The following is a 26,070-nucleotide window of genomic DNA, read 5'->3' on the forward strand; positions in this document are numbered from 1 at the left end:
TTGATCTTTTCTTTAATATAAAAAGTAAAACCTGAAAGAATTATCATCAATAATCAATCTTGAGTAATCTGATTTTTGGAAATGAGTCAAACTTCTCAACTCTTTTGCTAATGAGGATCAAACCAGACAGCCTAAGTGTCTTATCATGTTCATACTTGCAAGTCAGGAATCTAGTCTGCCTGCACAGTCTTTGAGAGATGTAACTGGCTAAATAAAAAGCACATTATGATTTTGTTAAATATTATATTTCCAACAGCTGAATATTGCAGTTTTTATAAATATATTGTGAATATTGAATTTATCTCCCAGGCCTTCTTAACGCTTTGCAAGTTTACAGACATAATGAGCACATTCATTACTGAATCACTTTCTTCCTCTCTCTGTCTTGTCAGGCACTGTTATGAGTTCTTGGATCTTCTGCTGCAGGAATGGCAGACTCACTCTCTGGAGAGGTACCACCACAGCAGGCTGAACTAGAGCTGCCTACTGGTGTTAAAAGGCCAAAGCTGCACTATGTAACTGCCCTTTCTCTTTCCTCCGTGTCTCAGGCATGTGGCTGTGTTGGTGGACAGTATTAAGAAGGGAATCAGAGATGCAGACTCAGAGGCTCGAGTGGAGGCCAGGAAGTGAGTGCTGTCCTCAAATTACTTCATGTATTTTGTTGTTTCCTGTTGTGTTTCATCTCCTATGTTGCTCTCTCTCAGGGCATACTGGGGGTTGCGGGCTCATTTCCCTGTGGAGGCAGAGTCTCTCTATAACTCATTAGAACCGTCCTATCAGAAGACACTTCAGTCGTGTCTAAAGAGCTCGGGCAGCGTGGCGTCCCTGCCACAGTCGGATCGCTCGTCCTCCAGTTCCCAAGAAAGCCTTAAGTAAGAATATCTCACTAGTCTTCATCTGACTATACCAGAGACAACCAGTATACAGCGAATTTGAAAAAGAGCTGTTTTTTTCTCTTCTTTTTCACAGTCGGCCGCTGTCAAAGTGGTCAGCTGCTCCAGGCAGAGGTGAGACCTTACGTGTGTGTGTGTGTGTGTGTGTGTGTGTGTGTCTTTAAAAATCTATTTTTATATAAAAATGTAATTTTTGAATTATCTTTTAGGTTAAAAGATAATATTTTAGGTCCTGACAATTTATTTGACACTTTTAACCCATTTTAAATACCTCTTTAACCTAACTACTTAATTTTAAAGTACAAATATTCCATAAATAAAAATTCTAAAGGAATTTTCAAAATGCTGTTTAAGTTTGTTTGTGAGAGCACAGGATGTTTAACTTTAATATGTGATGGTATGTGAAAGTATGTGATTATCCATGTATGTCACATGTTCTACAGCAGGGTTTCTATTGTTAAATAAAAATGAAACTTATTTCGAAATCTAAATATTTTTGTTAATTGAAATAAGACGACCATATAAGAACTTAAAAAAAAGTTAAATAGAAATATTGTAAAAAATGGTAAACGCACATAACAGTTAATAGAAGTAAAATGAAAGCTGAAATATAAAAATAAAAGCCTTGAAATATCAATAAATATTGGGATATAAATACTGAAACAATACTGGTTCACAGTGAGAATGTTCAAAAAAAAAATATAAATGTAAAAATTATTATGTTTATTATTTTAGTGCCTGCTGGTTCAAAATCATCAGGATCTCCAGGCTCTTTGCAGCGTTCCCGCAGTGATGTGGATGTCAACGCAGCCGCCGGTGCTAAAGTCAGACACAGCGGACAGGTTGGAGGGGCGGGCCGAGTCACGGCAGGCCTGACCCCTGGATCATACGCATCTCTCGGTAGGAGCCACATAAAGTTGATGCAGTTTTACCAGATGTTATTTACTTATGAATTTGCAGAACTCATACATGTGAATATACAGGCTCTCCGCTCTTTTCTACCACACGCGATAGGAACTGAAGTGAAGAATTCTTAATTCTTTAAGGTTACCTGTGCGTGCGTGCGTGCGTGCGTGCGTGCGTGTGCGTGTGTGTGTGTGTGTGTGTGTGTGTGTGTGTGCGGTTGTGTGATTCTGTTGAGTATGTTTGTGTCTTTTGTTCTAACTGGTTTGCTGTGCTCCTCTCTCTCTTCTTTGGCTTAAGATGATGCCTCTGATAAGGATGGTAAGATCGTCTGCCGTTAGCTCATCCATTCTTCTTCATCTTCCCCTTTTCTTACTAACCCTCTCCCTCTTTCTATCAGCCTTCCTTTCTGCTCATGTAACTCACGCTTTCCTACTGTTTGTCTTTGAATCGTTGATCAGGATTTTGGGGTGATTTATTTATGTGTCTCTGATCTGTATTAAATTACGCTAGGTGAAAAGTTGTTTGCTTTTCGTTATAGTTTTTCAGTGTTTAGTAGGCTTAATAGGAAGCCTGATCCTCTCACATACAGTGGGTGGAGCTCATTGTGTGTGATGTAGCGCTGCTGCCGTCTGCTGGTGGCATGTGGTATCGCAAGAATATGACTCCTCCGCCTTTCAGCTTTGTGGTTGTGCCAAGTTAAATTGCTTCATAAAAAATCACCCTTACCTCTCCTCTTACTCTGTCCATTCTGTCCTGTCTTCAATCATTAATATGTTCCTTCAATCAAAGGACTGGCCCAAGTGGGTGTTTTTGGAGGGCCAGCGAGACACTCTGTAAATCTCTTATTAGTAATTAGTAAGTTTCCATGATTGACCTGAACTATTACAGCATGTTTGTTTCTCTCTCCAGGGCGACTACGGACAAAGCAGACTCTATCAAAGGCATCTGGCATGGGCAGCAGTCAGGTGGAACTCAAGAGGCCGGACCAGATCAAAGATGGCGTCTCAGTCACAACGTAAGTACCTACACACTGTGTGTTCATACATATACAGTGAAGAAGTACAAATATTGTAGATAAATATTATATTCTGTTCCTTACACACCTATGTTCTTGTTTTGCTCACGTACCACACCATAAAGACACTATATTAAAATAACCACAGCTTTCATGAAAATTTAAATTTAAGTGCAAAATATTTGCCAGTAGAGGATTGTACGGTAAGATCGTCTGCCGTTAGCTCATCCATTCTTCTTCATCTTCCCCTTTTCTTTTACTAACCCTCTCCCTCTTTCTATCAGCCTTCCTTTCTGCTCATGTAACTCACGCTTTCCTACTGTTTGTCTTTGAATCGTTGATCAGGATTTTGGGGTGATTTATTTATGTGTCTCTGATCTGTATTAAATTACGCTCGGTGAAAAGTTGTTTGCTTTTCGTTATAGTTTTTTCAGTGTTTAGTAGGCTTAATAGGAAGCCTGATCCTCTCACATACAGTGGGTGGAGCTCATTGTGTGTGATGTAGCGCTGCTGCCGTCTGCTGGTGGCATGTGGTATCGCAAGAATATGACTCCTCCGCCTTTCAGCTTTGTGGTTGTGCCAAGTTAAATTGCTTCATAAAAAATCACCCTTACCTCTCCTCTTACTCTGTCCATTCTGTCCTGTCTTCAATCATTAATATGTTCCTTCAATCAAAGGACTGGCCCCAAGTGGGTGTTTTTGGAGGGCCAGCGAGACACTCTGTAAATCTCTTATTAGTAATTAGTAAGTTTCCATGATTGACCTGAACTATTACAGCATGTTTGTTTCTCTCCAGGGCGACTACGGACAAAGCAGACTCTATCAAAGGCTTCTGGCATGGGCAGCAGTCAGGTGGACTCAAGAGGCCGGACCAGATCAAAGATGGCGTCTCAGTCACAACGTAAGTACCTACACACTGTGTGTTCATACATATACAGTGAAGAAGTACAAATATTGTAGATAAATATTATATTCTGTTCCTTACACACCTATGTTCTTGTTTTGCTCACGTACCACACCATAAAGACACTATATTAAAATAACACCGCTTTCATGAAAATTTAAATTTAAGTGCAAAATATTTGCCAGTAGAGGATTGTACTGACTGCAAACCCCCAGGAATCATCCATGCACAAATTTTATAATTTTTTAAATTTCTATTATGCATTCCTATCATGCATTTATGCACTTTTGTAATATTTTTTAAGCCACTTTTAATCAATTTAATGCATCCTTGAGTAATAAAAGTATTAATTTATTTAGGAAAAATAAGACTCAGTGCTATTTTTCTACACATATGGCTAGCATGCAGTGAAACATGACTATAAACCATCTTCACACCACGTGCTGTAACACACATTGTCACATGCGTGTGTGTGTGTGTACGTAAAAGATTATCAGGAGTCATCCTGCTCCAAGGATGTAACCCACAGCTCCTCCAACTGTTTCTGTGCCTCTAGGTTCCGACGATTCTGATTGCACGCCAGGTACCCTCGTCTGACATTGTGGGCGAGTGTGTTTAGTTCATGCAAACGTGTGTGAGCGTTTGTGAGCGAGCAAACGTTTTATGTGTTGAGTGGCCTGCATGCTGTGTGGTCTTCACTTGGGTGTGATGGTATCAGTCCATTTCTGCCTGCAGGCGTGTAGAAACACAAGCTCTCAGACACATCAGTTTAGCGGTAATGTTGGGCAGCCTGGGCTGCTTAAACATATTGAGAGTATTGATGGAACTAAAGCAGTGGCAAACACAGCCATGATGTTTTTCATCTTTTGTGCCTTCATGGTGATGTTGTGGAGTCACGTCAGTTGCGATGCTGTTGCAGGGCTTTTTGAATCTATGTGCGCGTCTCATACTGATGTTTTTATTTGCAAGCTGATCGTTTTATTCATTTGTACGGTGTGTCAAAACAACACATTGACTGCATGTTTTTCCTCATAATGCATTTGTATTCGTTTAATATGCTGTTCCTCCTCCCACCCAATGGGTCTCTTGGACCCACCCTGCTCCCTAATCCTCCCCCCTCATTGGCTCAGGATCACAGTCTGCTACCCCAGTTGGTGGTAAGATTTTCAACATATTTCACCTGTCGCTCATTCACTTAGTCCAGTCACTCCCATCCTGTGGGCCTCCAACCTCTAGTCTTACATCTTCCCTGGACCTGGTTCATGGGGGTGTGGGGGGGATGGCATGGGTTTTCCCATCAGCCCCCACTTTCTTCACTGCATGGAGGGTGTGTTGCTTGGATTACTTTGTATGGTGTTTTTTTTTCTCTCTTCAAACCTGTGAATAATTTGTTAAGCCTCACTTTAATGCTGGGCGGTATGACGGTATATATAAATTGTTTAATACAGATTCTGCTTCTTTTTGGAATCTGCTACACGATTCCAATATATGTGGTGCAATTTAAAAAAATCTTTGGTATTATGTAATGTGAAGTTTCTGTAATTGTGTCTATCAAGGTAAATAAAGTAAGATGTTCCATTCACATTGAAAGCATTTAAGCCACTAAATTAACAAAAAATAAATAATTGTGTTACGATTTAAAATATATTTGCTTGAATTTTCAGCAAAAATAATTATTGTGAGGCGTGTATTATTACCGTGACACAAGATTTTGGTCATATCGCCCACCCCTACTTCATGTCACTGAGTAGGGAAATGTAATGATTTGGTCGCTGGTGTGTCAAAGTGCAGCGTGAGCATGTTCATTTGTGTTTGTGTAGAGTTTGTATTAGGGGTGCTCCGATTGATCGGCTGCCGATCACAATCGGCCAATATTCGCTTTGGGATGATTGTGTGGCGGTCTCTAAAAAGGCTGATCTCATAAAACCGATCTCAAGCTGATGGCACGCCTGCCGTGAGAGGTTTGGCATGACATGCAGCTGCACCATCTCAGTCTCTGTCCGGCACGGGTGAAATAACTGTAATGCTTTAGGTGAGGTACAATTCATATTTCTTCATTAAATAACTGATAAAGTAATTTGAAAAAGTTTCTGTGAGAGATAATTTCACAAAAAGCATGAGTGAATCACAGCACGCTCTCTTTCTCACTCAAAATGCAAATGGCTTCAAATCACATCGCGTCTGCACTATAAGCAAGCTGCATACTGCACAGTCAACACTTGAGGCAGTGTCATATCATCACTAAAGTTTACAAATTGCACGTTTAAACCATTCAACTCTTACCCCACGCGCTTTCCTTAAGACCATGCACTCATGCACATTGCAGCGCAAACACATAATAATGTCAGGTTCACATTAAAGCTGATTTATACCTTTGTGTCAAAACTACGCTGTAGCTACGCCGTAGGTTGTGCATTGTACGTTTAGGCTGCGGCGTAGCCTGATGTGCACCTCTCCAAAAATGTCACAGCACGTCAAATCTACGCGGACTGCAAGCACTGTGATTGGTCTGCTAGTACCCCTCCCTCCATATGTATTTTGAGTTTTGTGTGTGTGTTTTGAACTTTTAGATATTTTAATGTTACAAAATAAAACAAATCAAAGAACAAGTGTCTTATAATTTATGAAAAAATTTAACATTACATCACTTGGTTGTCTGCGACAAACAGTTGTTCTGCAATGGTACAAGTCCTTGTGGAGATTGAAAGAATACCATCATCTGCAGTTCCGTTGTTATCTCTTTTTTGTAGCTTTAAATAAATGATCTGTTCTTTGATATTTATTTTCCACCGTCACAGCTGATGCTTCTCCGACTAGCTGCTGCTTCTTCAGCTTTTGCCGTGGTCTGCGGGTACAACAACGCAGAAGTATAAATGAAAACCGACGCACATCCTACGGCGTATGTCTGATGCAGAAGTATAAATCAGCCTACTTACTCCGTTTGCAGTGCGTATGTGGAGCATATTTTTCCGCGCACATGTTAATGGATTAAAGCGTTTACACTGCAAACACGGTTGCAGTCTGGCAGTGCGTTTAGGAGCAGTGCGTCTGCAGCAGTGCAAAGATTGTTTCCGGACCGAGTCTATTTTTTGCTGCGCTGCACGTGCTGAATTAAAGTAACAGTGCATTGTTTGCGGTAAATATGAACATGCATTGACACAATGTAGTAATTACACCATAAATGCATATAATTATATTCTGCTGTGGTTCACAGCCAACAAATAGGCTATGTTTTTTTGGCTAGGTTTAAAGGAAAAGAGCACTTTTAGATAAACAAGGAAATAATTTTAAAGTTCTTAATTAAAGTTCTTTATGAACCACAGGATTGCTTGTAATAAAGATTTAAATGCAAAAGAAAAGGCAGTAGAGCTGACTGTTTCTGTCAATGGTAAGTTTTAATTTAGAATGTTTGTGATAATGTAAGAAAAGTAGTTTAAATGTTTTGCTTTAGCAACTTAATATATAAATCTAAAAGTAAAAAACACTGAATAATTGATGAAAGATTGTATTACTGTACTGTGTAAAAAAAAAAATCACAATGTTGAAAAAGCATTTTAGGTAGCAATGTTTGAATTTAAAATCAAAATAATGGATAAATGTTGTGTTTGTGGTAAACAGCCATGGATCAGGAGCAGACTCCTTTGTGAAAGCACAGTCTGTGCTGCTTCTGTACCACAAATGGACTGCATATGCACTGCAAACAGAGCATGTGTGAACCTCACGTACAGCTCACAAAAACAGGCTTGCGCTGAGTAAGCTATTGTGCAACAATTACACAATTGTAAAAACAAAAATACAGTGCATGATCAAACATCTAGGTGAGAAATATTTTTGAAAAAATCCCCCTTCACCCCTCAAATGAAAAAAAAAAAAAAAAAATATCATTTCCTGATTCTGAAAAAAAAATCCTCTCACAAGAGTCACCTAAGAGAGGAATTCATTTTCAAAAATGAAATTCAGGCTCTGAATAAATGTCAAAATCTTGATTGGATCATCACTATAAGTAATTCTACATTATAAAAAGAAGGCTTTAAAAAGATCGGTATCAGTGATCGGATCGGCAGATACTGCTTTCTGTGATCGGCCTCAAAAATCCTGATCGGAACACCCCTAGTTTGTAGTGATAGAAACATTTTCACTTGTTCACTAGGGAAACCTCATTCTTCCCTTTTTTTCTCGAACACAATCAGAATCACAGCACTAGCACTTCTATGTCAAACTGTCATCTGTGTCTGTGATTGTTATTGTAATGTAAATTATTGCTGTCTGGATAAACAACAAAAATGTCAGCATAGCTTTGATTATTAGTTTGTTGGTGACATTTAAGTTTGGCATTAGTGGACAGTCTGTATTGTGTGTTATTTGTTGTATATATATATATTTAATGCTGTTTGTGTTAATGTCTGCATATAAAAACATTTATCGTTAGGAAGATGTACATTTCCAATGGGTTTTTTTAGGCTCACAAAACTTCTGTTTTTGTTTTCTGTATATTTACAGCGGGTTCTCGCTCGGGTTCCCCAGGCCGGGTTTTGACCAGCACAGCTCTGAGCACACTCAGTACAGGAGCTCAGCGTGTGAGTGCAGCTCCGGGGTCCCATCGTCGCAGCCGGATCCCACGCAGTCAAGGCTGCAGTCGAGACTCCAGCCCCACCCGCCTCTCTGTTGGTAAGCACAGGCTTCTATCTGTGGTCTTCTGTCTTGATGATCTCCTCAGTTATGTTTTCTCTCTGATGAATAAAATAATTTATTTAATCAATCAGTGTCCATTGAATCTATGGGGGCGTAAGTTGCAAAAGTGTTGCAATTGCACATTGGCTGTGAGACTTCAGTAGGCCTTCACATAAAAAGGCGATAACGTTCTTACCAAAACTGAAATGTTTTCTTTCAATCAAAGCTCCTTCAAACATCAGCCACATCTACAATGGATCAAAAGGAGGTATGTTGGTGTTTTTTTCCCCTTGATCTCCGCCAGTCATCCCATAATGATAATCCATCTGCCTGTCTGAGCTGGGGCTTTCATCCTATTGGTGTTTCGTGCTGGAGGTTGTGCTGTGTTGCGTGTAACACGCTGCTTTGGGAAAGCAGAACATGCTGTCACATTAACCTGCTGGGTCTTCCCTTGTCTGCTGTGATGTAAAACCCCACAGCTTGGTGCTGCTCTTTGCAAAGTGAATGAATAAAGTCCATCTCATGAATGCAGATGAACGCTGAACATTGGTTAAGACACAGAATATAAAAGCAAAGATCCTGACCTTCCACCTCCCATTTATTAGCATTCACCCTGTAATTCTAAACCTTCTAATTGTTCTTCCCCTGTCACTAAATGTCTGCTCTTTTCTTATTAGTTCCTTTAATGTGGAATTTGTGCATGGACTCTAGAAATTAGTACAAATGTCAGTGTTTTTGTTGTTTGTCTTCCTTTTTCTGTGAGGTTCCTCAGGGCTCTGTATTGGGCCCTTTTTTCTCAAAAAGTTAAGTCTATTGTAGTTTCAGTGCTTAGAAAAACTTTTTGCAATTGTTACAGCTTTTCTTTCTCTGTTGCTCCTACCTTACCTGTCTGTTATACCTTTCAGTGTCTCTGTTCTTCTTTATCTGTTTTTTTCTCTCTGCTCTTGTCTTGATATGTTTTCTTGGGGGTGGGTCAGCGAGGGGTAGTCGTATACCACGGCCTAGTGTGAGTCAGGGCTGCAGTCGTGAGGCCAGCCGAGAGAGCAGCAGAGACACCAGCCCTGTGCGCTCCTTCACGCCGCTCGGTGAGTAACCACGGCAACCATTTCATCTATCAGGACCAATCAGCTTCAATTCAGCAGGGGCCTAAAATGATTAGACAAAATCATGCCATGCTGAAAAATTATACGTGTCGTCCTCCACCTAATTTGAAACTGGAAGTCAAGCTTCTGCACATTTGCACATTTTGCTCTTTGCTCGACTCTTTGGTAGCATCAGTGTTTTTGTAGCTACCAAACAGGAATGTTTGTACAGTTATCCACAGCACTGCAAGCACATGAATTACAAATATCCCACACATGGTCCAGCTTGGTCAGGAAGCAGTTTTCTCCTGGCCTTGTTTTTTTTGCCTCATCTTGCATAGTAAACATTGCTGATGAATGATGACACAAGCTTCATCTGAGGTCCTTAAATACAGCACACCAGAGAAAAATTATGTTAAACCACAGACAGGAAATATTAGAAATAACCCTAATGGTCATCAGTTTTCTTAATACACAAAAAAATACAAATTCAAGTTTGTTTTGAGAGGCACAAACTTCAAAGTGGAATGAGGATAATAAAATTTAAGATAGAGACTCTGGTGCCAGCAATATTTTTGAGGTTAGGTAATTCAGAAGAACTTTTTTGAGGGGTGCCCAAGTGTGAAAATATTCCTGGTGTTGTGCAGAACACAAGCAGAACTGGACTAATACCCTTGAGCGTTGACACTTGAAGTGTGTGAAATGTGTGTGTCACAGCGGGGCATGTGTGTGGTTGGTGATGGTACATTCTCACATTACTGCTAATTGGGAGTTTCTCTGGTGAGCTCTAACACTTGCCTGGTTATTTACGCGTATGTGTGCTTGTTTGCATTCTTGTGTGTGTGTGTGTGTTGCAGCATCCCGGCATTATTCTCGCTCAACTGGTGCTCTTCATGCCCCAGATGCCTTCGGGGCAGCAGGTGAACTGTCACCCCAGCCGGCACAGGACTCTTTCAATTTTTTTTTTTTTTTAAGTCATTGTCAGTTTTTGAATTTTTCATCTCATCCTTCTGCTGCTTTCAGTTTAGCCTCCATCAGACCTGCATGCTTTAAGTTTAGTGTTCATAACAGCTGTTCCTCCCATTACATTTTTAACAACCATATTCAAGTAGATTCATGTGGAACATCTTTTACAGTAACCTATCTTTTTTTTCCCCTGAATTTAACCCAAGTGTTTTTTATGTGTGTTCTTGTTTTTGGAATTTTTGTTGTTGTTGAATTGGCATTTGTGGTTAAATTTCATTACTGGTAATCATTTGTTTCTGGTTTTCTAATGTCAGTATCCATATTATTGGTGAATTATGTTTTAATTGATTTCTCAGTATTGATCAGATCACTGCATGAAGTTTTTTGTTTGGAAATGTATTTGTGCATGTATTTGTAAAATGTGTGATGTGTGTTGTAGGTTCTGGGTTGGGTATGTCTCAGTCCAGTCGTCTCTCATCCTCAGTTAGTGCCATGAGAGTGCTGAACACAGGATCGGACGTGGAGGAAGCCCTGGCTGATGCCCTGGTAAAAATATATACAGACACATATGGGAACTCTGCTTACACCCTTTTCACACACAAGTTTACATACCCTTTCATCAAACAATTACATACCCAGAATCTGACTTTTGGAAGTTTTAAAAAGAGGAATCATTTATCTGATTCATTTGTTTATACACACCTTTCAGAAGTTCAAGGGCAGTAAGTTAAATTGATCAGACGTGACTGTAAAGACTTTTACATTGTTGCACAACATTTCTACTAATAATAAATAATAATACAAAAAATGTCTCATGGTTTTATTTCAATATTAATCACCACAACAGTTTTAAACTGATAATAATAAATGTTTGAGCAGCAGATTAGCATATTGGAATGAATTCTGAAAGAATTATGTGTCACTGAAGTTTACGTTAATGGCTGCTGAAAATTTCATATCAAATCAGTTACATTTTAAAATATATTAAAATAAAAAAATGGTTATTTTAAACTGTAATACTTTTTCACAATACCACTGTTTTTACTGTATTTGTGATCAGATAACTTCAGCCTTGGTGAGAATAAGAATACTATTAAAGAAGAATAAAAGATTATAAAATCCTACTGATCCCATAATTTTGTGTATTAAAAAATCAACTGGTATGGATATTTCACTTTTGACATCACTATATATGTCATAAGTGTCATATGCATACCAGTTTATTTTAAGCTATAAACATTTTGCTGATTTTGCAAGGGGTATGCAAACTTATAGAAAAAACTGTACTCACAAAATTAACCTAACCAGTGTATTATGTGCTAAATGTCTGTCTTTAACTCATGCTTTAACCTTTGGCTTTTCTTAACAATGCTGACAGCTATTAGGAGATATGCAGGGCAAGGTTAGTCTGTCTGGCTTTCTGTCTCTCTCTCTGCAGTAAAATTATGTAAATTTAAATTTTCACAGTCTTTCTTTTTTATGTTGTCTCAGTGTTTACTTTATACCTAAAATTCTAATTTGGATGTCTGTTTCTAACAGAAGAAACCAGCTCGGCGGCGGTATGACGCCTATGGGATGTACTCGGATGATGATGCGAATAGCGATGCCTCCAGCGCGTGTTCCGAGCGTTCGTACAGCTCCCGGAATGGCAGCATTCCAACATATATGCGGCAGACTGAGGATGTGGCCGAAGTCCTCAATCGCTGTGCCTCTGCCAATTGGTCTGAGAGAAAAGAGGGGCTGATGGGATTGCAAGCATTGTTAAAAACCCAACGAACTCTCAGGTAACCCATTCGAACACAAAATAAGTTGTGACTGTTTTTCATATTCTTGCTTTCCTAAATGGACTGATTCATGTTCAGTGAAAGTGTTTAATTTATTCTTTCTATCTGTTTCAGCCGTGTTGAGCTGAAGAGGTTGTGCGAAATTTTCACAAGGATGTTTGCAGACCCACACAGCAAGGTACCTTCGTTTGCCGCTTTCAAGCTCCAGAACACACTTACACTACACACACACACGAACACACACACACACTCCTGCAAGACATACTCCAGCATGAACTGCATCACACAAAACCGCTTGACTGTATCGGATTCTGCCTCACCCACAGCCCGTATTCTCGCCACAGACACACAGATCCACACTCTCAGGCATGTGCAGTGCACACTAACTCTGGGGTTGAAGACCGTGGCTAATCGCATGGTTTGGTTTGAGTGGATTTCTGATTTTAGACAGCTCGCTGGTCTTTTTTCAACCACTGTAACGCCCGACGTCCAAACTTCCTCTGTAGCTTTCCTTCCTTTCTTGCTTGCATTCACGCATACACACACTGGGACTGTCACAATTCCCAAAAAAAAAAGTTTCATGCAAATCTCTGAGCATTATGAAGAACATGAGAGAATGTGAAAGTTCATTATAGCCTTGTAGGATTTCAGTGTAAGCGCTGGTGTTTCAAGTGTCTTTTCTATATAAAATTAAATAATTCTTAAAAATTGTAGTCATAAACTGTTGGATGAATTGACAGCCCAGTCATACACGCACACAGACTAACCCGCGTTTGAGGTGTCTCTCTTTCTCCTGGAAACTCCTTCTGGCATTCTGTATCTTGTCGGGTAGGCCGTAACTCCGCCCCATTTATCTGATTACTGGGCTCATGGCTCATGGCCCGCCCCTTTTTTTGATTTGCAGCGTGATTCCAGAGGCTTCGGCACGGCAGAATCCGGTATCAGTTCTGCCTCTTTTAAGGTACAGAAGTCATTCTCACACTCCTGCCCAACACAATCACATTCTACAGCCACCCAAGCTTTTCTTCAGGGGTATGGAAAACCCTGGATCCTTTTATGTGGATAACTAAAAGTGTGGATATTTAAATAGCAAAATATGCTTATGGATTTCATTCCATTTCCCCCCTTTTTAAATTGGTCTATAGTGGTCTTGTTTCAAAAGGGTGCCTTATTTTTAATTTCTAGTGTTTGAATCCTTTCCTTAAAGGATTAGTTCACCCCAAAATGGAAATTCTGTCTTCATTTACTTACCCTCATGTCATTCCAAATGCATACAGAATGCAGACTTAAGTGGTTTAATCCAAGTCTTCTGAAGAGACATGATTGCTGTACATATATTCTTAAGGGATTGGAATGACGTGAGGGTGAGTAAATGATGACAGAATGTTCATTTTGGGATGAATTAACCTTTTAATACAGTATCATAACATGTTTAAATGTTAAACTTAATTTTAATGTATTTAATCATTTTTATGGTATTGCAAATGGTTAGAATTTATCTTTTATATCTTTTTACGGACATTCACCAGTGTGTTTGTTTCTTTCCATGCCTTACCCTGTGGTGGAACTGTAGAGAGTAAGTGTGGTTAACTTTTGTGCAAAAGTTTTTTTTTTTGTTTGTTTGTTTTTTGACTACTTGTTTGTTTTTATGCAATGCCGGTATACATAAACTGTGTATAGATGCTTCTCTAATAAATAGCTGGGAAGCATTTATTCAGTTTTTGGCTGTGTTTGGGAACTGAGCATTAACAGTGCAGTCTACTTTACTAATGTACTAATCCGTAATATGATGAATGAATGATGGATGATGAAAATGTGACACCTAACAGATCACAAAGATATTTTTGATCCTGCTAATAATCTGTGGCTTTGCTGTTAACTAATCACAAATATCTAAAAAGTGTCTATATTGTAAACATCAGTAGTTTGGATGTTTGATCTTTCACAATATTGGTTGTAATGTAACAAATAGCATGCAGTTTTGGTAATTTCTACATTGTATTCGTTTTTAAAGGGGCAAATCTTCTGAAATTCCCAAGTAGGTAAATAACTAAGTAGTGCCTTTATCAAACAAAAATAAACCGCAGGCTGAATAGTGTGCCATTTGGAAACACTTTATCAAATATTGCGAACCAGTCGATTTCTGCTTACTTTAAATTTCCCCATATCTATCTATTTTATATAACTTCCCTACATCACTTTTAATTAAATAGAGACGATCATGATGACAGTGTATCATGACATTTATGCTGTTCCGATTTACTTTTTTTATAAAAAGTGTGGTTTCTTTACTAACTGATGCTATTCAGTTGGAGTCAAATCAGAATTTATATAGAAGCTTTTATATCTTGTGTATCACAGTTTTAAGTGAAGGTGGGTGATGGCATTGGCACTACTTAGACATTTTCCTACTGGGAGACAAAAACATTGCACCATTAACTCTAACAAATGAACAACAAATGTCCTTTGACTGAGTGAGATGAATGCATGAATCGAAACTGATTGTTTTTGTGGTCATGTGTTTTTGTTAATGTATTTTTATTGATATAGCTGCTGTTGTATATTTCTGATGTCTATATTGCTGATGGTGTTTGTACAGGTGTTCAGCATGTTTTTGGAAACACTGGTGGACTTCATTGCAGTTCATAAGGAGGATCTGCAGGACTGGCTCTTTGTACTGCTCACACAACTGCTGAAGAAAATGGGAGCAGATCTGCTCGGCTCAGTACAAGCCAAAGTACAGAAAGCCCTAGACGTCACAAGGTATGTCATAATATGGAAAAACTGGAATGCATTATTTCTGCCATGCTCTGATACGAAGTGTCCACAGATTTTGGTGCACGAGTTTATTCATTTCTTGTGTTTTTCTTCAGAGAATCTTTCCCGAATGATCTACAGTTCACTATCCTAATGAGATTCACAGTTGACCAAACACAGACACCCAACTTAAAGGTAAGTGCTTATTTGGTGACACTTTATCTTCTCTCACTGTGTGGATGAGCGACTAGGCTTGATAATGTCGTGCAACATGCTGGTGTCAGAGAATGTAAAGTAACATGGATTGCGGCTGCCAGGTCTTGCTTAAGTGCTTGTTTTGGAGTTTCTTCAGGATGTCATGCACTGGGTCAGTGTTCTCAGGTTGTTGTTATCCCTCCATAAAATCTCATGCAAGCCACAAGGACTTTGCCTTGCATAAGAATCTCCAACCTCTACCTCACAGTGTTTCCTGCGCCTCAGCTGAATCTGAAGAGCCACTGTTTTAGTTGTTGCATTGCTAATGCATTGTCAAATTTGTGAATGAATAATTCAGTTGATACTACAATACAAAATATACTTTAGTTTTTTACTGATAGGGTGCTAGTGTATTTTTTGCATTATTTATATAGTATTATATTATTTATTAATATTTTGTATTGGCTTTAAGTCTTTTTTTATTTTCTTAAATTTTTCATGTGCCATTTTTATAATTTTTGTATATAGCTTCATTATGTTTTTATTTTAGTTTTAGTTTTAATACTTAAAGTAACTTAGTTTCAATTTAGTTGGTAAGGGAACAGGGTTTTTTTTTTATTTTATTTTTTTTTACTATTTTTGTATTTATTCATATTTTGAATTGACTTATTTTTTTATCTTTAGTTTGTCATTGTCATGCATTTCATGAATTCATGTTTTAAATTACAACACTGTAGGTTGCTGAATTTACAAAGTTAGATGACAGCAATGGTAGTCTAAATGTAAAATTAAAGGAATTCAACACGTAAAAGTATCCAGTGTTGACCATTATTGATAAAAAAAAAAAAAAAATGTCCAAAAGACAAACCATGTCCACACATGCAAAGAACCATCTCCCCTTCACCTGCCTCACATTCACCATCTTTTTTCAGCACTATTACTTAATATCGCATCCTGTCCAATTTTCCCTCCTGTCCCCTCATCTGCGTGTCTGTCTGGGGCTTCTTTTCATTGATGTGCTCTCCCTCTTTCTCTCTGAAGCCGGGGAAAAGGCGCTGTTGCCGGTACGGGGGCAGGGCTATAGAATTGCTTCCCCTCAGAAAGCGACGGCATGTTTGCACACTGCAGGAAAATATCCAAGTGTGGAACCAAGCAGTACAGGTCAGTGAGACTCAGGGGAAGCAATTCTATAACGCGCAGCTCCCACAACTAAAATCCCTCAGTTGAACTAGCTCAACTTAAATCCTGCCAAATCCAGTTTCAAAAGTAACCCACAGTAAGGGAAGTTACTGAATTTACCTCTTCCACAGAAACTCACAGATAGATCTGAAGATTTCAACTCATAATTCACAATTTGAGAACCCTGTCCATTGCATGCATGTTTAAAAAAGAAAGTCGTGACATTTGTCATTTGTTTATTTTGATAATGTTTTAGTGGTAAGTAAGTGTTAGTCAATCTAGGCAACCTACACTACTGTAAGTGACAGTAAAGACATGTAATGTTACAAAGATTTCATTATCCATCAAAGAACCTTAATATATCACAATATCCACAAAAGAATATTAAGCAGCATAACTGTTTTCAACACTGATAATAAGAAATGTTTCTTGAGCACCAAATAAGCATATAAGAATGAATTCTGAAGGATCATGTGGCACTGAAGACTGGAGTAATGACCGCTGAAAATTAAAATTTAAAAAAACGATGTTTTAAATTGGAATAATATTTTACTGTTTTTACAGTGTTTTTGATTAAATAAATGCAGCCTTGGTGAGCATAAGAGACTTTTTTAAAAAATCTTTCTGACCCCAAAATTGAAAAGTAGTGTGGAAAACCTGTGGGGGAAAAGGGCCGAGTTATTAACTTAATTAGTCAGTCTTGACAGAAGCAGGTTGTTTTATTGAAGGCATGATGTTCGAGAGAGAGGCACGTCACTGAAAGAGGGCAGGACACAACCTGCTGGCAACACAAATACTCTTGAGACTGTGCGGACGCTGTGCTGAGCCCAATCACACCTCACATGCTAACTCTCCAACTTCCTCCTGCTGTCTTGCTTCATTTCATGGTTTAAGAATAGCTGTGAACGTGTGACTTTGTGTGCTTGCTTGTAACTGATGGAATGCAGCGTTGATGGCGTTTTGATTCTGAGTGTGGAAAAGTTTGATTGAAGGAGGGTTTGTGATGGAGGTCAAATGTTTGAAGGAAACCTTTTGGAGTGAATGTTACTGTTGAATGACATGATATGCCTAAGTTGAATTTGTTGCACAGTTGTAACACGAGGATAATGTTTCAGGTGAAGGTGGCCATTTTGAAGTACATAGAAACACTCACACTACAAATGGAGCCACAGGATTTTGTCAACTCGAGCGAAACCAGACTGGCAGTGTCACGTATTATTACGTGGACCACTGAACCCAAGAGCTCCGACGTCAGAAAGGTACAAGATGAGACATTACACAAATTATATTTCCTGTGTTTTCAGCTTTATAACGTGAGCTCTCAGTTTATTTATATTTTGTTTTAACTCTCTTCTGATGGTGATGATTGGTTTGAGGGTCTAATTATGTTCTTTATTTGTAGGCAGCACAGTCGGTGTTGATCTCACTGTTCCAGCTAAACACACCAGAGTTCACAATGCTTCTAGCTGCACTGCCTAAAACCTTTCAGGATGGAGCCACCAAATTATTGCAGAATCACCTACGGAACACAGGCAACACAGCCCAGGTGATAAACACGTTACTAACATGCACTGTATTGTGTCTTATAGCACCCAGAATTCTACATGGACAGCCATAAACATGCTAGAATAATGTGAAATATGATAGAAATATGATAGAGGTGATACTCACCTGTAGGTATCTTTTGTATAAATTATTGTATAAATATTTGTATAAATGATACAAATTAAGCTGTAAATAAAAGTATTACTATTATTAAATTATTAAATACTAAGTAAATTACATTAAAATAAATATTCAGTATTTTTGCAATAGGAAATTATTACAGTATTAATATATTTCTTTGATTAATTTAATATAATTAAATATATCAAATAAATATATATTTGTAATTATTAATATTATTATTATTATTATAAATGTTGTGTAATCATATGGAATGGTGTGGGAAATGGTGTGGGTCTTTTGTTTTTTTTTGTTTTTTTCGTCAAACTGCAATTTGGTGGTGCTCCAAAACTGATTTGAACTGGTTTGCTAACTGAAACTGAATAGCAGGAAAAATTCAGACCGTGTGTTTCATAAACACCATAGCTAATACAAAAATCTGAATGGCTGTTTGAATATGTGTAAATACTGCTTGATTTCTTTTTTTCTCTGTGGCAGTGTCAGAAAATAAAAACCACTGCCCTTGCTGTATTTCCATAAGCGCCACCTACTGTCAGAGAGTGAATTTGCATTTTCATTCATCCCATCTGCATTTTTACCCCACATTGATCAGAACAGACAAATCACATGCAAAAATCGGACAAGATATTTGTGCCAAACATTCATGTTGATGTGACTTCTAAACTACTTTTCTGTCAACACTAAAGGTCTTTATACACTGAGTCCGAAATTTTCATATGCGTTTTTTCTTTTTTCTTTTCATATTCGTCATACTTTCCTATCAAAATGCTTGTTACAGGTACAAAAACACAGAAAATTGAGACTGATCCAAATGTTTATGATGGACGAAAGTTTCTGAGGCAGTGTGTAAACGTGATTTACACAACGTTAGGTAGTATTTATTATTTAATGTGCGAAAATTTCGGACTCCATGTAAAATGACCTTAAGGTTGGTGATACACGGGACAAATTTTTGAGCTATTTTGCCGGGCAACTTTTTTTGAGCAATGTTGCTTGGGCACTTTCCCATCTATCTGGATCATTTAGTTCAATCACAGGCCCTGTGTCTCACCAGGTTGCCCTTTAATAGCAACATTGACTAAAGTTGCCCCATGTATCATCAGCCTAAGAATTTTTTTTTCTTGCAGGCTTCAATGGGAAGCCCACTCACCCGACACACTCCAAGATCACCAGCCAGTTGGTCGAGCCCTTTAACGTCCCCTACCAACATATCACAAAACACATCTTCACCAAGGTACACCACTGAGTCACAAACTACAAACATGGACATAGATTCATTCCACAAATGTTGTAATTTGAGTTTGCTCAGCATTTCTCAATAACTAATGTCCTGTGTCATTTTGTGTGTGTGCACAGTGCATTTGATTACGATACCGAAAACATGAACTCTGAGGAGATCTACAGCTCCCTGAGAGGAGTCAGTCAGGCCATCCAGAACCTGAGCGTCCGCAGCCAAGAGGACATGACCGAGCCACCGCGAAAAAGAGATGGAGATGGTGGAGAAGAGGTAAGAAAGACAAGTGTTGACAAAAGTTAAAGCCGAATAGAAATTTAAAAGAAAACTAATAATAATGACGAAACCGCTTAATTACTAAAACTTCAAAATGAAAACTGAATATATATATATATATATATGCATACATATATGTGTGTGTGTGTGTGTGTGTGTGTGTGTGTATATATATATATATATATATATATATATATATATATATATATATATATATATATATATATGTGTGTGTGTATATATATATATATATAATATGTGTGTGTGTATATATATATATATATATAATATTATTATTATTAATTAATATCTTATTCCACACAGAATTCTACATGGATCACTCATAAACATGTTAAAATAGTGGAATGTGGTAAAAAAAAAAAAAAAAAAAAGTGTTGACGTGTGGTAAAATTACCATTGTTTTTTAAAATAAAAGCAAATAAATTGGACTACAAATGTTAGTACTATTAAATACTAATTAAATTATTACATTTTTTATTACATTTAAATACTAATAAAATTATGGAATATTCCTTTATGGGTTTTTTCTCATATCGTATGGAATTATTTGGGGGGAAAAAATTTTTTTTGTAAAAATAAAAGCTATTTCAAAATACTGAGAAACACTTTAATAGCATGTAAGTAATAACAAAATAACACTGCAATTTTGATATACCAACTTGTTTGTATAAAAAGAGATATGACACCACTCATACAGTTAAGCACTCATGATTTTTGAATTTTCACCATTGAGATTGACCAGTTGGAATGAAGTATTTCAGAGAGCTGTGTAATAAAGCTATAACACAGATGTGTTATGAATGTGTCTCTGTGCAGGGTGGTGATCAGCCCACAGACTCTGGTCGGACGGCGCTGGATAACAAGACCTCTCTGCTAAATACTATGCCACTCCTCTCCTCGAGTCCCCGCCCAACAAAGGAATACCAACCAGTCAGCTACTCTGACACCTCCTTCACCTCTTCTCCTTTCAATAAAAGCCTGAAAGATGCAGACCAAGATGCTGAGTCCTTCACCGATGGTAAAGCACTTCCATAGCTACTTGTAGCTGCTTTGTGAAATGTGTGGCACATGTGTGGGTCTGACTTCCTTTCTGCTGGTGGTGTTACAGATAGTGGCGTGGACCAGTCTGAGGTGGTTGCTGAGCTCCTGAAGGAGCTCTCGAATCACAGTGAGCGGGTGGAAGAGAGGAAATCCGCACTGTGTGAGCTAATGCGGCTGATCAGAGAAACACAACTGCATGTTTGGGACGAGCACTTCAAAACCATCCTCCTGCTGCTCCTAGAAACACTCGGGGATGGAGAGGTGCATGCAAACATACACTCGCTGCTCTAAACGCACTCTAATCTGAATCATGAGGACAACCAAATGCATCTTATTTACTTGCTGATCTTTATTTTTCTCTCTCAGCATGTCATTCGGGCATTAGCACTGCGGGTGTTGAAGGAGATCTTGAACCGACAGCCGTGGCGCTTTAAAAACTATGCGGAACTCACCATTATGAAGACCCTGGAAGCACATAAAGACCCACACAAAGAGGTCCAGGCTCCTTGACGCACACTTGAAGCATGTTAGACTGACAGCTCAGACCGAAGCTAAACACAAAATGTCCTTTTGTCTCTGTATCAGGTGGTACGGGCTGCAGAAGAGGCAGCGTCTATGTTGGCGACCTCAATAAGTCCCGATCAGTGTATTAAGGTGTTGTGCCCCATCATCCAGTCGGCTGATTACCCCATCAACCTAGCTGCCATCAAGATGCTCAACAAAGTCATTGAGCGGCTTCCCAAAGAGGGTCTCCTTCAAATGCTCCCTGAGATCGTCCCTGGGCTCATACAGGTAAATACTGTATTTTACATACACTAGGTCTGAGGTCAGTACGGTTTGTTTTTAAAGAAGAAATGAATACTGTTATTCAGCGAGGATGCTGTTAATTGATCAATTATAATGTTACTAAAGATTTCTATTTCAGATAAATACTGTTTAAACTTTACTTTTTAACTTTCTATTCATCAAAGAATCCTGAAAAAAGTTTATATCATGGTAAATAATGAAGCAGGAAAACTGTTTTCAACATTGATGATGATAATAAATGTTTCATGTGCTGCAAATCAGCATATTAGAATGAATTCTGAAGGATCATGTGACACTCAAGACTGGAGTAATGATGCTGAAATTCAGCTTTGCCATCACATGAATAAATTATATTTTAAAATATAATAAAATAGAAACTAGTTATTTGAAATTGTAATATTTCACAATATTACTGTTTTGTTTTATTTGTGATTTAAGAAATGCAGCCTTGTAAGAAAATTATTTCATTAAAAAATCTTACTGAGCTCAAGCTGTGTGAATGGAGTACGGAAGCAAGAGCAGTTTCTAATAAACTGTTATTAAAAAAAAAAAAAATACTGGAATTTAATGATGTGTGATCAATGGTTCTTGCGTGTGTGTTCTTATGCTGCTGTGGATGGAATACTGTACTAAAATACATAGTTTTCCTGCAATACTCAAAGGCACCATGATGCCAATATTGCATCTATAGTGCGACAGCATAATCAGTGTAATCTGATTACAGAACATGTTTTTTTGGTTCATTTTATTGAATCTAAAAGTCCAGCACAACTAGTGTGGTCCAACTCTTGTTTCCTTGTGGTGATATAGAGATAATCAGTTAGAGTCATCATTTTTTGCCATTTAAACAGCTTTCAACTGTGAGACTAAAAGGGAGAGTTCACCCAAAATAAACTTCTGTCATCATTTATTGCTTTTTCTCTGGAATATAAAATACCCTAGTGTTTTTTTGTCCATACAGTTGAAGTCAGTGAGAAAACGAGCACTATATAATAATACTATACACAAGACTGTTCTAATGTTACGTGATCTTTCCCAAGCATTCCAATATATGAATATTTTCATAACATGAGCCGCTTAAAATAAAGTTAACAACGTTACTGATATTCAAAATGGTAAGCAAGCGCTGCTTTGTTTACATTTCATGTATCTGGATATATCTCTTATATCCTTGTTTAAGTTTCTCCTTTTAAACGATGAATATATACTGTTGATAGCTGCTGATATAGACAGTTAATTCCTCTGACGCAGGCACAGAACGCATGTGTTAGTTTGCAGTCGGCTGTAGACTGTGCAGTGTGTTCAATCACAGCTTTTTTGGTCCTGATGCTGCCGACGCAAGGCGACAACACTGTAAATATAACCGAGTAAATGATGACAGAATTTTAATTTCTGAGTAAACTATCCCTTTAAATTCAGTGTACTTTACCATTAAGGAATCTGAAATTTTTAAGAAACTCAGAACTGGAATTATTCAATTTTTCACAATTCTTATTTCTAATAGTATAGCAAAATATATTTCACATATAAAGTTCCAGTTAATGACTTTACATACTTCATGGCATGTCAGGACACAGATTGTCTGTTCTAGATGCTGTTGAACATACTATCAAACTTTAATAGTTGACTTTATACATAATATAACCCCCTTTTACACTCCCTAGTTGACGTATTTAGAAACAAACAAAATACATTGACTTACCCTAATATTAAGCCTCTTTGTAAGGTTATAAGCTTTTGGCTATGATGTGCCCTGCTCGTTTTAATTATCTTTTGCTCTTCTTTGCAGGGTTATGATGATTCTGAGAGCAGTGTACGAAAGGCGTGTGTATTTTGCCTTGTGGCCATCTATGCTGTCATTGGAGAGGATTTGAAACCTCACCTCAGCCAGCTGTCCGGCAGCAAGGTGAGCCGTTTCCTCTGGCAAAACCCAACCCCTTCTCTTTTCCGCCTTACTGTGCTTTCACACCGCCGCCGTTGAGAGCATCAAAGTGGCCGGAAGTCATTCATTTTCAAAGACTTGGACGTTGAGAGCGTCGAGGAGAGTTGAAATCAGGGCAACTTTATGGTAATGAGCTATGACACGATTCAACCAATCAGAACGTAGAAGTCCACCACTTAAGAGGATTCCAGAGAACGCAGCCTAAACTTTGGTTCTAACCACATTAGTTCCCAAGCAAAATGGAGGAGAAGTTGATTATTGCTGTGGCGGGTTTGCAATAATCTCTCTGTTTGCGTACAGGGACATAAATGAAAAAAATTATACGTGGGCCAAGGTGTCTGAGATTGTTTGTGTTCCTGGTGAGTTGCTGATGTGCAGTAACATTATAGGAATAATAATCTAATGATATAATAAATAATAGTACAATAGTCCCAGTTTACTTTTAAACAAATTTCCCTGATTATACTTACATTAAGTAATGTTTGTACTTGATTATATTTACTTAAGTAACATTTTCAGTGCATGACTTTTACTTGCATCAGAGTATTTTTAGAGTGCTTTATACATTATTAGGTAAAGGATCTTAATACTTCATCCACAACAATATTTAATGAGGTTAACTTATAACGTTACCCTCATTGTGGTTAGTCTGCATAAGATCAACAAACTTGTGTGCTTTGCGGCCCTTTTAAATACAAGATAAGCATTTGATCTACGTCAGAGCGTCCACGAATCTTTCTCCAGCGTTGTTAGCAGAGCAACCATAAAAAATTTTCAATACAACAACAGATACTATTAAAACGCAGAGTTACTCTCAATATCTCTCGGTTTTATATTTCAAAACGTCTATGATATGTACATTCTCTCTTTTCCCAGCTGAAACTGTTGAATTTGTACATAAAGCGAGCTCAGAGCGGCTCTGGCGGAAGTGACCAGTCTTCAGATATGGGAGGGCAGGGCCTGTAGCCGTGCTGTCACCATACAGAACTACAGCACTCTCTTAGTGCAGGGGGACCCTAGCTGGCTTTTTAACTCACACCTACACACGCTTACCTACAGATACACAAAGTCGCATGCACCTACACTGCTGGACACCCTCCTCCGGCCCCACAAAACCTTCCAGTGGGATATGCATTGAGGAGCGGCATCGGACTGAAACTCTTCCTCCTAACTAGGATCACTGTCACTCCGTGTGCATGTCTGAGAAACCGCTATCTGTGGCACAGGTTGTGGACTGCTGATGTAGTTTTGTTGCCTTGTTAATGAGAAGATTGTGTGTACGTGTGTGTGTGTGTGTGTGTGTGTGTGTGTGTGTGTGTGTCAGACGGGGAAGGTGGAAACCCAGCAGAAAGAGGGGGGTGTCGTGGGTGTCATTTTGTGCAACATGGAAATTGTTTCTTTTTATCAAAGAGCTTTTGAGAAACTCAGATTTTTAAGATGAAGTTCAAAACTTCTTGGTCTGAGTGACGTGTCATTAATGTTCCTTAATGCTCACTATAGATTAATATTAACGATCATATCAGTTCATAACAGTGAGCAGTTGGTCCAGCTTGCTCTATTATAAGACATACTTTGCTTGGCTTTATGCATGTCATGAATAAATCTGAACCTTTTTATCTGGTTGCGTACACTGCTTAGCGGGCCTCGTGTCAGTCGCCCCGCACACCCAAGATTCTCATCGCAGCAAGGAAACGTGATACCACACCACATAGGTAATATGTATCTATATATACCATAACAAAGGAATATTCAAGAAGATCTTGTGATGTCCTGAGGGTGTGTGGATTCTTTAAAGTAGCATAGTGTCATTCTTCTCTGATGGGAAATTTGAAGAAATGTATTTACGCATCCAAATGCCGCAACTGTCTTGTCACTTCTTTCCTGTAGTGTCAGTCTCTCTCCCCCGTGAGGAAGTTATCTTTCTTCCCGCTGCATTTCTAGAACTGTGCTAACAATGAAATTAAAATAAAGAAAATGTACAGTAATGAACTAAATGTCTCCTTGTTATTTTTCTAAATGTGACCCTGGTCTTAAGTAGCACAGGTATATTTGTAGCAATAGCCAACAATACATTGAATGGGTCAAAATTGTCGATTTTTCTTTTATGCCAAAAATTAAGTAAGTAAGGATATTAAGTAAAGATCATGTTCCATGAAGATATATTTTTTAAATTTCTAACCATAAATATATCAAATCTTAATTTTTGATTAGTATTATGCATTGCTAAAGACTTCATTTGGACAACTTTAAAGGCGATTTTCTCAATATTTTTATTTTATTTATTTATTTATTTTTTGGACCCCCAGATTCCAGATTTTCCAATAGTTGTATCTCGGGCCAAATATTGTCCTATCATAACAAACCATACATCAATGAAAAGATTATTTATTCAGCTTTCAGATGATGTATAAATCTCGATTTTAAAAAATTGACCCTTATGACTGGTTTTGTGGTCCAGGGTCACAAATGCCACCTTTGTACCTTGAAAATGAGTACAACAAATGAGTTATGATTTAAAGGGTTATTTGACCCAAAATTGAAACTTTTGGCATCATTTACTCACCATCATGTCATTCCAAACCTTTACTATTTTTTCTGTGGAACATAGAAGATATTTTGAATAGTATACAAATAATTTTTGTCCATAATAAAATTTAATGGGATCCAAACATTTGACAAATTTTCTTTGGTAATATGGACTGTTTAAACAA

The 26,070-nt window shown here is 38.0% G+C and overlaps 1 protein-coding gene and 1 long non-coding RNA gene across 51 annotated transcripts in view; one reads left to right on the forward strand and one right to left on the reverse strand.

Moving 5' to 3' along the window:
* LOC109111211 (CLIP-associating protein 2) overlaps positions 1-25,348 on the forward strand; it is a 50,269-nt gene extending 24,921 nt beyond the window's left edge. For 3 of the 50 annotated variants that reach the window (XM_042745824.1, XM_042745862.1, XM_042745861.1), the window contains 31 exons: positions 393-452; positions 549-626; positions 705-872; positions 970-1,007; positions 1,629-1,793; positions 2,097-2,117; positions 3,611-3,715; positions 4,275-4,301; positions 4,849-4,875; positions 8,219-8,386; positions 8,616-8,657; positions 9,367-9,474; positions 10,329-10,391; positions 10,877-10,983; positions 11,816-11,839; positions 11,974-12,221; positions 12,336-12,399; positions 13,126-13,182; positions 13,795-13,797; positions 14,821-14,984; positions 15,095-15,173; positions 17,468-17,611; positions 17,755-17,898; positions 19,166-19,272; positions 19,395-19,545; positions 20,386-20,587; positions 20,678-20,871; positions 20,977-21,105; positions 21,196-21,402; positions 23,207-23,323; positions 24,236-25,348. In XM_042745824.1, the coding sequence (XP_042601758.1) occupies positions 393-452; positions 549-626; positions 705-872; positions 970-1,007; positions 1,629-1,793; positions 2,097-2,117; positions 3,611-3,715; positions 4,275-4,301; positions 4,849-4,875; positions 8,219-8,386; positions 8,616-8,657; positions 9,367-9,474; positions 10,329-10,391; positions 10,877-10,983; positions 11,816-11,839; positions 11,974-12,221; positions 12,336-12,399; positions 13,126-13,182; positions 13,795-13,797; positions 14,821-14,984; positions 15,095-15,173; positions 17,468-17,611; positions 17,755-17,898; positions 19,166-19,272; positions 19,395-19,545; positions 20,386-20,587; positions 20,678-20,871; positions 20,977-21,105; positions 21,196-21,402; positions 23,207-23,323; positions 24,236-24,325 (3,301 nt within the window). In that variant the 3' untranslated portion in view covers positions 24,326-25,348. The remainder of the gene's footprint in view (positions 1-392; positions 453-548; positions 627-704; positions 873-969; positions 1,008-1,628; positions 1,794-2,096; positions 2,118-3,610; positions 3,716-4,274; positions 4,302-4,848; positions 4,876-8,218; positions 8,387-8,615; positions 8,658-9,366; positions 9,475-10,328; positions 10,392-10,876; positions 10,984-11,815; positions 11,840-11,973; positions 12,222-12,335; positions 12,400-13,125; positions 13,183-13,794; positions 13,798-14,820; positions 14,985-15,094; positions 15,174-17,467; positions 17,612-17,754; positions 17,899-19,165; positions 19,273-19,394; positions 19,546-20,385; positions 20,588-20,677; positions 20,872-20,976; positions 21,106-21,195; positions 21,403-23,206; positions 23,324-24,235) is intronic. The other 47 variants (XM_042745825.1, XM_042745832.1, XM_042745834.1 and 44 more) reach the window with 47 other exon arrangements.
* Positions 1,020-24,762, reverse strand: LOC122140807. Its single transcript, XR_006157385.1, has 2 exons — positions 24,641-24,762; positions 1,020-1,051 (listed from the first exon to the last, which is right to left on the reverse strand). It is a non-coding gene; the product is annotated as an uncharacterized LOC122140807 (long non-coding RNA).
* Positions 25,349-26,070: the final 722 nt, after the last annotated feature.

Source organism: Cyprinus carpio, chromosome B19, assembly GCF_018340385.1.
Source record: "Cyprinus carpio isolate SPL01 chromosome B19, ASM1834038v1, whole genome shotgun sequence".
NCBI classification, from domain to species: domain Eukaryota; kingdom Metazoa; phylum Chordata; class Actinopteri; order Cypriniformes; family Cyprinidae; genus Cyprinus; species Cyprinus carpio.